General features: G+C 58.6%; 1 protein-coding gene across 9 annotated transcripts in view; it reads left to right on the forward strand.

Annotated features, from left to right (window-relative positions):
- Positions 1-10871, forward strand: part of IFT122 (intraflagellar transport 122) — a 69622-nt gene extending 58751 nt beyond the window's left edge. For 7 of the 9 annotated variants that reach the window (XM_029242387.1, XM_029242380.1, XM_029242381.1 and 4 more), the window contains 8 exons: positions 535-629; positions 3864-3964; positions 5877-6042; positions 6938-7049; positions 7658-7783; positions 9405-9484; positions 9748-9912; positions 10408-10871. In XM_029242387.1, coding sequence (XP_029098220.1) covers positions 535-629; positions 3864-3964; positions 5877-6042; positions 6938-7049; positions 7658-7783; positions 9405-9484; positions 9748-9912; positions 10408-10497 — 935 coding nt within the window. In that variant the 3' untranslated portion in view covers positions 10498-10871. Of the gene's footprint in view, positions 1-534; positions 630-3863; positions 3965-5876; positions 6043-6937; positions 7050-7657; positions 7784-9404; positions 9485-9747; positions 9913-10331 lie in introns of all 9 variants that reach the window. The other 2 variants (XM_029242379.1, XM_029242378.1) reach the window with 2 other exon arrangements.
- The last annotated feature ends 1553 nt before the right edge of the window (positions 10872-12424 follow it).

Here is a 12424-nt window from a genome sequence, read left to right on the forward strand (position 1 = left end):
AAGACACTGGCATTGGAGCAGCTAGGCGACTCGTAACAAGTCACAGTCCTTCCTCAGCACTGCAGCCCCATCTGTAGCGTGGGGGTCATCCCGCTCTGCTTCCTTCATGAGGCTGCTGTGAGCCTCCCAGAACCATGGTTATAGTTTGAAAACTGTCAAGCTCTAGCAGAAGGTGGCATTTTTTGTTCTGGCCAGTGGTTTGTGATTTGATACGCAAGGACACAGAGGGAAGAGCCATGAGGTGAGCGTGAATGAACTTGACGTCTGTCCACCCTCCCTGCCAGGTGGCTCTGGCTTGTCTGGATGCCAGTGATCGCCCTCTCGCACAGCTGGCCCTCCCCCAGGGAATGACCCTGAGAGAAGTCCCGCCGTGTGCTCTGCCCCGCCGAGACGTTAGCTGCCTCAGGATAGCGCAGCTCCTGCGCAGAGCGCCTTTCCCATCTCCCTGGCTCAGGTCTGGTGTCGGGGGAGAACCTGCACAGTCTGACACGCCCTCTCCCTCCTGCCCTGCTCCCCTCCCGCTATGCCCTGCAGACCCTGCCCAGAAGGACGTGATGCTCGGCAAGTTCCACCACTTCCAGCACTTGGCTGAGCTGTACCACGGCTACCACGCCATTCAGCGGTACACGGTAAGGTGGCCGGGAGATGAGTCCTGGCGGGGGCACTAGTCCCGGCTGAGCTGGGAGCCCTGGGTACGTCTTAACAGAGCAGCAGACCTCTGGATGGAGGGTAAACCCAGGGCATGATGACCTGCTGAGAAATCCTCGTCTCCTCCTGGGAGACAGTTTGGAACTTTGATTTTCCTTGATTGGTTACTTGTTTGAGGTGCAGCATGTGGGCTTCAGAATTAGCAAGCCAGAGCTGGAGTGGGCCCTTCTGGTTGCTTGCTTCAGGTTTGGATGACTCGGGCAGACTCTGGATTAGCCACTCAAAGTGCTGTCTCTCTAAGTGATCGGTGGGGGACGTTGCCTGGGGCCCTCTCTTCTAGGTGGGTGAAGGTCTAGCTCTAACCAAAGGCCTGAGGTCTCTTCCCTGGCCCTGCCACTGACCTGCTATGTGACCTTGAGCAATTTACTTCTCCTCTCTGACCCTCAGTTTCCTTCTCTATAAAGAAGAGTGTTGCCTTGATCTCTAGAGACCCAAATAGTTCTTTTTAGTTACTCCTGGATCCTTCTGATTAAGCCATTTTAAATCTGCCTCCTGACAGTAGGGAACAGGTGACAGATTGTTATCAGCCTCCCTATTTTGTGTACCTTCGATCACTCAACAACGTGAGCTTATCCTGTGCTCGTAAGCCAGAGGGTAATATCAATAGACGACCTTTACTGAGCACTTGCTACATACGAGGCAATGTGCTGAGGGCTTTATTGTGTCAGCCTTTCAACCATGCAGTGAGATAAGTGCTGTCATCCCCATCTTACAGATGAAGAAACCGAGGCACTGGACAGAGAGATCCCACAGCTAGTAAGTAGCAGAGCCAGGACTCGAACCCAGGCAGGCTGACTTTGAGCCTGTGCTTTTAGCCCCCCACCCCACTAATTTAGAGAAGGCAGACCCCTGGCCTCACGCCCCAGCTCCACTGTGTGACCTTGGGCAAGTCGTTTACTTTCCTCTATGCTTCAGCTTCCTTCTTTGTAAAAGGAGGATAATAACAGTACCTACCTGATGGCGTTGTTGTGAGGATTCAGTGAGTTAATATTGGGAAGCACTTGGAAGAGTGACCCTGCACGAGTCTCAGCTCTTCCCACTGCCCTGTGTGGAGGCCTCAAACCAGTTTTCCATTGGCCTACTCCCCGCAGGCTGAGCAGTTGCCTTTGGGTGTCTCAAAGGCCCTGCCTTCCACCCTTGGTGCCTCTTTCCCCTCATTTGTGCTGAGCTCCTGGCACATTCTCTGCCTCTGGGGGAAGTCTGGCAAGAATGACTCTTGTGGGGAGGGGAGGTTCCCTGCCTGAGCCATTAGCCCTGCATCTCACCTCTTCCCCGCACCAGGCCCAGTGGTCTCGAGGGACCTCATCTTGCCTACAGTCTTTTTGGGGCTCCTTATCTCTATCAGGTGCTTACCTGGAAAGAAGCCCTCCAAATTAAAGACCCCAAACTCAGGGTGGAAGTCAGGGCCCAGCCCGGTCTCAATTTGCCTGAGCCACTTTGGGACCCAGCTCCGTCTCTCCCTGCTCTTCATCGCCCTTGGCCCCTGGAGGCAGGGGCCTGGCGGTCTCCTCTCTGGAACAGCTGAGCTCTGTCCCAGGACCTGATGCAGCTGTGAGCTTGTGGCAGCTTCACACCCACTTGCAGGGCCTGGCTCTTCATCCCAGCTCAGGCTTCTTCACTGGGCCCTTCCTTCATTCAACAAATGCCCGCTGTGTGACACGCCCTGTGCCAAGACCTCGGGCACAGTGCTGAAGGAGACATTGTCCCTGCCCCCCAGGAGCTCATAGTCTAGTAACAGGCGACTGCAGTGTAGTTCCTGCAAAGGAGACGCTTAGAGGACTTCCTCGGAGAGGTGGCCCCCAAGCCAAGAGGTGGGAGATAAGTAAGAATGGGGCAAGTGAAGAGGACGAGGAAGGGCATTCCTGGCAGAGGTCACAGCGGGAGCAAAGGCCCGGAGGTGAGTGTGGTGTTTTAGGGTTTGGCATCAGGGCCCGGCAGAGCAGCTCTGATTCAGAGCAGGCTGGAAAGGGAAGCATCAGACCTTTTCTGAGATAATGGCGTCCTTCCCAGAGGAGAGGTGCGAATCTCGAGGACCCCCCCCCCCACACACTCCCTCCTCTTTCTGGGACATTTCTTAGCTTCCACATCTAGTGCAGTATAACCAGAGGCAGGCTTCTCCCTGGCTGTCACCCAGAAAAGGATGCACTCTCAGGTTTTCTTGGGTTCTTGGAACTAACAGAAGCTGTAGAAATTTAAGTGAGAACTAAAGAGAGAATGCTGGGTTCTGGACCAAAGAAGTAGTATAAAGTGAGTCCTCACAAACTGAGGGCCTAAGTCCTGGTGGCTCAGTGATGACTGTGGCCTAGCAAGACCCTTCAGGAAATGTCAGTTTTATTACCATTAGGTGCTCACTGGTGGGGGGTGGGGGCGGGTAGCTGGCCTGCTTTCATCTTGTCATCTAAAGCCGCGTGCCAGATTCCTTCGAAACAGGGTTTTCTTAACCTTTTATAGACTCCTCCTGATAGAAAGTTCCCTCTGCTCTACTGTGTTCAGCTTCTGGCAGCCTCTGGGTGCAGAAGACCTGTTCATTCACCTCAGCATGTCTTGAGTGCCTGTCTGTCAGGGCCTGTGCCGGGCTCTGGGGGCGGAGGGATGCAGCTGGGAGCCCCAGCGCCTGTCACACCTGTGGGCGTCGCACAGTCAGGCTGCTGCTGTACAGCAGAGAAGAGGCCTGCGATTTCATCCTACCAAGGGTTAATTGCCTCCGCTTAAAGACGTGCTTATATGGAGGTCATGTCTTAAACCGCATAAAGGTCTCCTCTTTTAGAGCTACTTGGAGACAGCTTGAGCTCAGGGAAGTGGAATCCTTACTGAGCCCAGAGGCAGTGAGCTTGGGAGAAAGACATTGTTGGGCTTTGGGATCAGACCTGGGTTTGAATCCCAGCTCCACTCCTTTCTAGCTGGTGACTTGGGCAGATCATCTCTCGAGGCCTCGGTTTTCTCGTCAGCACAGTGAGGATGACAATGCTTCCCTCACGGGGTTGGGTTGGGGACCACCGGAGGCAGTGGCTGCAGGCGCCTGGCACACAGTAGGTGCCCACTGGGTGGGTCTGCTGTTCTGTTGAAGTCGCTTGGAGCTACTGGTGTCTGCCTCTCGCCCGGCCCAGCAGCAGCTCGGCTGAGAAATTCAATCCTGTTTGCTTTCCTCACGGCAGGAGGAGCCGTTCAGTTTCCACCTTCCCGAAACGCTCTTCAACATCTCCAGGTTCCTGCTGCACAGCCTGACCAAGGACACTCCCCTGGGCATCTCTAAAGTGTATCCTTTCTCTCACCCCACCCTCTGTCACGCCCCTCTTGTCTAATGGCCAGAGCACTTTGCTGGCAGAAGTTTCCCTCTCTCCAGCTGCCCCGGGGAGGGGAGAGAGCTCGCCCTGCCGCTGCTGTTCGGCTGGACGAGAGGCTCAGCCAGGGAGACCGAGGGAGCGCCAAGGGAGGATTAGTTTTCAGGGCTCTCTGGGCTGGGCCCAGCAGCAGGCCTCTGGACAACACACTGTCCAGGCCCTCCCGGAACCCACAGATGAGGGTGTGACTGAAGTGAAGGAAACGCCAGGCCGTCGGGGCTTGGAATATTGGGCACTTCCCTGGGGGGTGGGGGAGGAGCGTTTATTCAGCCCAGGCGGACAGAGCACCTGCTGCATCCCCGGTGCCAGACCAGGCAGTAGGCGACAAACTGCCACAAATGGGGGAGGCGACAAGTGTCAGGGCCTGGTTCAGTGGGGCGTGTGCTGTGTCCCAGGGTGGAATGCAGCTAAGGCCGGGGCCAAGGTTGGCGAAGGCTGCCTAGAGGAGGTGACAGCCATCCTGTAGGCTGAGGTAACCAGGGAAGACGTGGAGTACATGTTCCAGGGGAGCGCCCAGCGCCTGGAAGGGCTTGGAGGGAAGTGAGGTGGGGGGAGGGAGGAGCTGAAGGCCCCCTGCGTGTGAGCCAGGCTGGAGGGGCAGCGGCCTGAGGGCCTCCCTGTGAGCCGGCCTCTCCTTCTCTGTCTGGTAAGGGCCACAGAGGGGCCGTGAGCTGAGGCGGGGCCTGAGGGCCTGTGCTGCCAGAAACGACCAGGAAATGACCCCAAATCCTGAAGGTCCTCAAAGTGATAAAAGTCGCAATAAACCCATGTCCTCTTCTAAACACCACTATCTCTAAGCCCCTTCCCAGCCCCACCCAACCCTGCCTTCTTTCCTTGAGTAAAAAACCCTCCCAGTCGAGGGTTCAGAGGTGAGAACTAGCTTCTCTAAAGGGTTTCAGGCCCGTCATTTACATTTCAGGGGAAGCTGCCACAGACCAAGGGGCTCTCGGGACCTACACCCGGCCTTTGCTGCAAGTTCTGTTCAAGTCAGCAGAGTTTGACTGAACCCTTGCCCTGAGCTTCACCCTTGCTGTCCACTGGGGATGTGGAAACAGCTCCCGACACAGCGCCTGACTCTGATCAGGCACGGTGGAGACACAGACAAGGAAACTGGCCTCCACGTGACCGCTGGGGTGGGCGGGGCCGCGCTGGGGGTGTGGGGAACAGGAGCCTCGGGGGAGAGTGGGGAGGAGGTTGGGCCTGGGCCTCATTTAGCTGAGGCGTGTTAGGGAGAAGTGGGGAAGGGCATTCATAGGTGGGGGGAGGGGAGGAAGGGCAGGGCACAGCCGGCCTTTGAGGTGACCTGAGATGGAGCACAAAGCCTAGGAGTTCCAAGGAGGGCCTTGGAGCAAGGGAGGCTGCGCTCAGAGCTCGCCATGGCCTTGGTGAAGTGCAGACAGAGGAGTGTCTGCACCGGGGACCGGCCTCCAGGCGGTTGGGGACCAGACTCCGTTGGCGGGGCTGGAGCAGGGGGGTACTTGGTGCCAGGCATCCTAGGGCCTGGCTGGCAGGCTGGGTGAGGCCGAGGGAGCCGTTTTGGCTTAGGCAGGGTACAGAATGAGCCGTCAGCAGGCCCAGAAACCCCAAGCAAGATTAAAATATTAATGGAAACTACGCTGTCTCTATCTCTGGAAAAATCTCTGGGCCTTGATACCCGAGAAATATACTTACATCCCACGAATGAGCGAGGCAGTGCTCAGACTCCTTCCCGTGCTCTCCTGGCACCAGCACGAGCTGCGTTCCAGCACGGAGCTCGCTCCAGAGGTGGGCAGTGCCAGCTCCCGGGCCTGGAGTGGCCTCTACTGTCCTTAACGTCGTCATTGGCAGGAACACGCTCTTCACTCTAGCCAAACAGAGCAAAGCACTGGGTGCCTACAAGCTGGCCCGGCACGCCTATGACAAACTGCAGGGCCTGCAGACCCCCGCCAGGTTCCAGAAGTCCATCGAGCTGGGCAGCCTGACCATCCGCTCCAAGCCCTTCCAGGACAGCGAGGTGAGGGCACGGCCCCCTCGGGCAGGAGGCTTCTCCTGACACCTCCTAGTTCGACCTGGGTTCATTTGTAGATGGCTGCCGTGCTCCTGGGGCTTTGCGCTCCCTCCCTCCCCTCTGTCGCCCAAGCCCTGGCTTGCCAACTCTCCCCCTCTTCCCTCTCTGTGTCCTCTCTTCTCCGCCACAGCCCTGCCCTCCCTTGCTTCCTAGCTCTCCCGAGGCTCCAGGTCTGCTCCACCCCAGTGCCCAGGTCGGCCCTGCCTTCACCTCAGCCTAGGAGCCCCTCCCCTAGCCCACCCCTTCTGGAACCGGCTTGTCACTTGCCAGCAAATCTACTCCGAGTGTCTGCAGCTCAGTCAGTGCCCCAGCCCGCCTTCCTCCAACCCAACCAGCCGCTGTCTCTTTCACAGTCCCCTCCTTCAAGCACAGAGCGGAGACTTGGCATCAGACAGATCTAGGTTCAAATCCCAGTTCCCCCATTTCCTCGGTTTCCAGCTCTATGAAATGGGGATGCGCCTGATAGCTTTCCCACGAGAGGCTGTGAGGAGAAGTGAGCCAGCGTGGGTAATGTGCTTAGTGCAGTCCATGGAGCACAGGGACTGGCTGGTAAACGGGGGCTGCGGTGGTTGTCATTCCTGCCAGGAGAACCGCGCTGCTGAGCCCTGCCTGGGAAGGGGGTGTCCAGCGCCGCTGTGGTCCCTGTAGGCCCTTATGCTGCTTTGCCACAGCTCAGAGCCTGTGCGCTGCGCCCTCTCCAGTGCCCCCTTCCCACCTACCCAGGTGGCCTTTCCTCTCAGCTGCCAGGCCCCAGGGAGCTGAAACCAGGGGAGGAGACGGGGCTGGACCCCACCCCACCCCTGCTGGGCCCTCGGGCCTTTGTGGTGCTGGCATTTTGTAGGAGCTGGTGCCCTTGTGCTACCGCTGCTCCACCAACAACCCGCTGCTAAACAACCTGGGCAACGTTTGCATCAATTGCCGCCAGCCCTTCGTCTTCTCAGCCTCTTCCTACGGTGAGTGCCGTGTGCGGTTGGGGCGGCCGGCATGTGGGTGGGGCACCTGTGTCCTCCTCTGGAAATTGGGGACCGTGAGACCCCCACCCCGCCTGACACACACAGCCACTCCGGGTTCCCAGAGGCAGGACCCCAGTGCTGCCCCGACCTGAAGCACCCACCCCTCAGAGCCCAGTGTGCAGCGCTGCCTGATGAAAATGCCTGGGAAGAGGCGCCGCTAGTCAGGCACTCCGCCTGCGAGGCTGATGTGGCTCTCAAGCCCCAGCTCCTTCCATGTTGACGAGGGTCAAAAGCCCTTTCCCAGTAGCTGTGCAGAGACGCTTCTCTTCTTCCGTTGGAGAGGAGTCCCTCCGGCTCCTAGGGGGACAGAGCAGGGGTAAAGGCCCCCGGTGCTCACCCTTGCGTACACACGCATGCCTGCACGCACACACACGTACACGCACACATGCTTGCTTACCCCAGATGTGTGGCAGGCAGCAATGCTGCACCTGCCAGCTTTCAGAGAGGCCTGTGCTGGGTGGGGAAGGAGCTCTGGGACCCTTCCACCCCCTCGCGCTGCCTGGTGAGAGCATTCCAGCCCCAGCCCCTCCCCCTCCCTGTGCCTGCAGAGGTGCTGCACCTGGTTGAATTCTACCTGGAGGAGGGGATTACTGATGAAGAAGCCGTCTCCCTAATTGACCTGGAGGCGCCAAGACACAAGCGTGAGAATAAATGGCAAGAGATCGCAAGCAACAGTATCCTGGGTGCTGGCCAGACCCTGTGTGTGTCGGCTGAGCGTCGGCCTGGGAGCACGCCAGGAGGCAGGGGCCTTGGGGGGTAAGGCCAGGGCAGGGCAGGCCACCCTGTGTGATGGCGAGGACCATGTGGGAGCAGGCACAGGGCCAGAAATGGGCAGAGCGCTGGCCAGGGTGCAGCGGTGCAGGAGGGGACAGCACGTGCCCACAGGCCAGAAGTGGCACATGGAAGTGGAGATGCCACCTTGGCCTTCCACCCAGGAGGGCCTCCCACCCACCCCTGGCTCCTGAAAGGCGCTCCCCTGCTTCTGGCTGTGGGGCTGATGAGCAGCCAATGCGGCATATGACGCCTGGATCGGTGGCCCAACTCTTCTGGTCAGGTCACTTTTATGGACAAGGGACAGAAACACAACTTGGACAGGCCAAGCAACAAAAGGGTGTAGAGAAACCTAGCGTGGACGGGTGCTCAGCCTCACCCAGATGCTTGCTCAGCGCTGACGGGAGCCTGCCTCCTGTCCTCTGGGGCCTGCCTCCTGTCCTCTGGGGCCTGCTATCCTCTGGTAGCTTCATTCTTAGGCTGCACCTGCCCTGTCCCCACCAGCAGTGCCCAGCCTGCATCCCATCAGCCCTGCGACCCCTGGCGCTCCTCCCAGTGTGTCAGCATAAACCCCAGGGCACGCCCTCCCTGGAACAGCTCGGGCCACAGGCCACACGACAGGTGTCCCTGTGGCCAGGACCGCAGTCATGGTCCCAGCTGAGCCACGGTGTGCACACGGTGGGCCTTGTGAGCACACAGCAGCTGGGTGGGCAGGTCTCGGCGGGCTGGGAGCCGGTGTTTCTACAAGCTTTCAGACGAGGCTGATGCCGCTGGTCTGTGGACCACGTTTGGAGGAGCAGGATTGAGGAACACCCAGGCAGTTGTTTACTGAAGGACGGAGACGGGAACCGTATCTGCACTCACGCCCACCCTCTACACACTCACGTCAGATGCTTAGGCTGGGTCGTAGCTGCTGTGCGGGGCCACGTCCCGCACCTGACTCAGCACCAGCAGCCTCCCTTCCCCTGGGGGGCCCTTCCTCATCGGACCCAGCCAACCTGGCAGAGGGGCGGCTCCCTGGGATCCGCAGGCGCTCTCCGCCTTCTCCCTGAAACAGGATCTGCGAGGCCACCTCAGGTGCCTGCAGACCACCCGGCAGCTGCTGCGTGTTTCTCCAGGAGCTGGCGGGTTTGCCGGCCGTGGTTTCCAGCCAGGCCCATCGTTGCTGCTCCCACACCAGCAGGCCCACAGGCCTCCGCTCACACGGGGCTTCTCGCCAGTCTCCATGAGCCGTGCCTGGTCTGAGGGGGCAGCAGAGGCCCGTCAGAGCCCCTTGTCTCCTCCTTCCCCACCTGTGCTCTGGGTGTGGCCCCGGCCTCGTGTGACCGTGGCGTCACCCCGGCCCACATTCCCTCCGTCCCTCCATCTGGAAAGCCACTCCACAGACCTTGCCACGCTTCCCCACGGCTGGTAGGGAGAGTGCCACTCGAGGCCTGGAGGGAGCTCCCGTGGGTCTCAACGCATCGGGTGGAGGGTGGGGCCTGTCCCTCGGCCTCAGGTCCCGTCCTTGACTAGCTCCTGCAGCTTCCCAGACTCTGAGGCTGGACGAGACCCTGGACTCCATGGGAGACGATGACCCCTTCACAGCCAAGCTGAGCTTCGAGGTGAGGGCGCCCCTCTGAGTGACGGGCTGCTGAGGCCCATGAGGCCTGCTGGGAGGGTGGTCTTGGGTCCCTTTCCTGCGCACACTCCCTGTCGGGGCCACTCGGGGGAGAGGAGGTGCCTTCACAGAGGTGGCCTGGCCAGGCTCTATTGAGGGACCCGGTGGGGGAAGTGTCTGGGGTCCTCTGTGGGATCATAATCCACGTAAACATGTCCCCGTGGCTGAGTGAGGGCCCTGGTGCCCCTCTCCCCGCCTGCCCTACAGCAAGGTGGCTTGGAGTTTGTGCCCGTGGTGGTGAACCGCTCGGTGCTGCGCTCCATGAGCCGGCGGGACGTGCTCATCAAGCGCTGGCCCCCGCCCCTGCGGTGGCAGTACTTCCGCTCCCTCCTGCCCGACGCCTCCATCACCATGTGCCCCTCCTGCTTCCAGGTACCTTGCCTGCTGCCTGCAGCTCATGTGTGGTTCCCAGTTTCTCATCTCCACTGCTTTTCCATTTCCCAGATGTCCCCTTAGGGAGGCCAGGCATCTGGGAGGAGCACAGGTGTCCCTCAGCGGCCAAGGCCAAGGCCAGGGCTCCGAGTTGGGAGAAAGACTCGGCCATCCTTAGGCCCTCCCCACTCTCACATGCATTCCATGGGCTGTCTGGAGTGGACTTGCCCCTGACCCTGTGCTTTCTGTACCTGCCCTTAAACCAGGAGGGCTGGGCAAATGTGATGCACCTTTGAGCTTCATTTAGGAAAAAAAGGGGCCTCAGGCCTTCTCCCCCTCCCTCCCAGTCCTCAGACAAAGGTGGCCTGGATGTGGTGTTTCTAGTCCCGACTCACTGCCAACCCACCTGCCCTTGGAAGGTCAGTGGTCCCCACCAAGCTTGGGGCTGCTGAGCGCCCAGAGCTGCGGCCTGGGGTCCCGGCCGTCTCTCCTCAGATGTTCCACTCAGAGGACTACGAGCTGCTGGTGCTTCAGCACACCTGCTGCCCCTACTGCCGGAGGCGCATCGACGACCCCAGCCCTTGACCGGCAGCCTCGGGACCACCTGCCCCCTCCCGGCCGCCTTGCAGGCAGCTGGGCTATCGAAGGAAGAGTTAAACTGTCAGAATGTGTCTTCTGCCCAGATCAAGTTTGAACTCTAGGGAGGGGCCTTGTGTAACCACGGAATTCCTATTTATGGCATTTCATGCCTTGTAAATACTGCCAGGAGAGGGAGAAGAGAATGTACATATATTTTCTAAGAAAAAAAATCTGTTACTTTCAGAACGGCTCTGAGTTGTTCACGGCAGCCTGCTGGAGTCCACAGATCTGTCAGACCATTAACATGTACACTTTGCGAACAGATTGCCTCAATAATTACAAATAAAAGGGCTACTTATTTTCATCATCCGTGCCTGCATTCTCACAAATCTTCGTATTGTCTGCAACTTAATTTCCTTATGCAAAAGTGCACCTGTTTCTAATTTGATCTGAGAGGAACATTACATTTGTGTGCTCTTAAAATTTAATCTAATCGAAATGGCAATATGGGAATGGTAGGGGAACGGGTTTTTTTAAATGTTTATTTATTTTGGTTTTAACGGGGCTCCATCTCAATGAGAAGATAAGATATCTGGCTCTAAAGAAGGTGGCAAAGAGGGCTGCCGCTCCCGGGGGCTCTGGAGTCGACCCTCTACTTCCCAGCTGGGGCCAGGCCCCCCTCCTCCCCACCATCCCCTAGCCCCCCAAGCTGACCTGAAGCTTTCCCCTTCCTTCAGCTCCTGGAGCGGGTGGGTTTCGTTTGAAGTTCCAGGAAGGTACCTTCTCCTGAGCACCAGCAAGTGTCCGATTCGGCAGCTCGAGGGCCGATGAGAAGCTGGGGAGGGGAGCTGACATTTATTGGGGACCTTTTCTGTGCCAGCCGTGCTTCATAGGCTGGCTCAGTTCTCATAGGCTGGCTCAGTGATGGAGGGGGGTGATTTCTGTCCTGCCGCCATGGGGGCTAGTGGAGGTGCTGGGGCCCTGGCTGCGAAGCCCCTGTCCTGTCCTGAGGCCTCTCCCTTTGCCCTCCACTCTACCTGCCCAGGAGGCAGCGAGCAGTCCAGTGCTTTATACAAAGTCCTGACAGCAGGAAGAAGGGAACTGGGCTGCCAGGGAATGTGTGGAAAACCACCCTGGTGATTAGATATTGATGCTTTACAGGGCATCTGTAAAGTGGGCAGAGCGGGACAAATGTCCCCATTGGAGGGGTGAAGACCCTGAGGCCTGGAGAAGGGAGCAGCTGCAGAGGCCACCCAGTGGTGAGTCCAGAGCTGGACCCCTGCCCCACCCTCTCCTCCCTGCCTCCCTCTGCATCTCTCTTAGGGGATGATGGAGGAAAATACAGAAAGGGAGCCAGAGAGTTGTGCCAACAGAACTCCTCCGTTGAGTGTCTAATTACGTACGATCATGCATGCTCTCTCTCTCGCTAAACATTTATTAATGTGTTAGGGTTTCCATTAGCGCATTACTTGAACTGAGAGCACTTGCATATGGCTGGGAGAAAGGAGAGGGAAAAACAGCCCCCCCGCCACCTAACAGGCGCCAATCACAGTGACAGATAAGATGGAGGCTAGAGGCAGGGGAGGGGCCCAGCCTGAGACTCCAGCGTGCATCCTCTCAGCCGAACGACGCAGAGGTGAGGGTGTGCTGTGCCAGGTTCTGCTGCCACAAGGGAGCTGAGCTCCAGAGGCCTGGGTCGGGGCTCCCGTGAAGTCTGGCCCTGACTGAGCGCCAGACATGGTGCCGAGCACTTTCCATGCATCATCTTCTGTAACCCTCTGCCGTCTTCAAGGATGTCCATTGTACAGATGCTGAGACTGAGGCTCAAATATTTACTGAGTCGAGACAGAGTCACAGGCAGGCACAGCCTTTGTGCATGAGCACTGTGTCCTGCTGCTCCCCTGTTCCGACCTGGACAAGGCCTTTGCCAGGT

The sequence above is a fragment of the Monodon monoceros genome, unplaced genomic scaffold (genome assembly GCF_005190385.1).
Source record: "Monodon monoceros isolate NGI ecotype Baffin Bay Population unplaced genomic scaffold, NGI_Narwhal_1 Super_Scaffold_3, whole genome shotgun sequence".
Lineage (NCBI taxonomy): Eukaryota > Metazoa > Chordata > Mammalia > Artiodactyla > Monodontidae > Monodon > Monodon monoceros.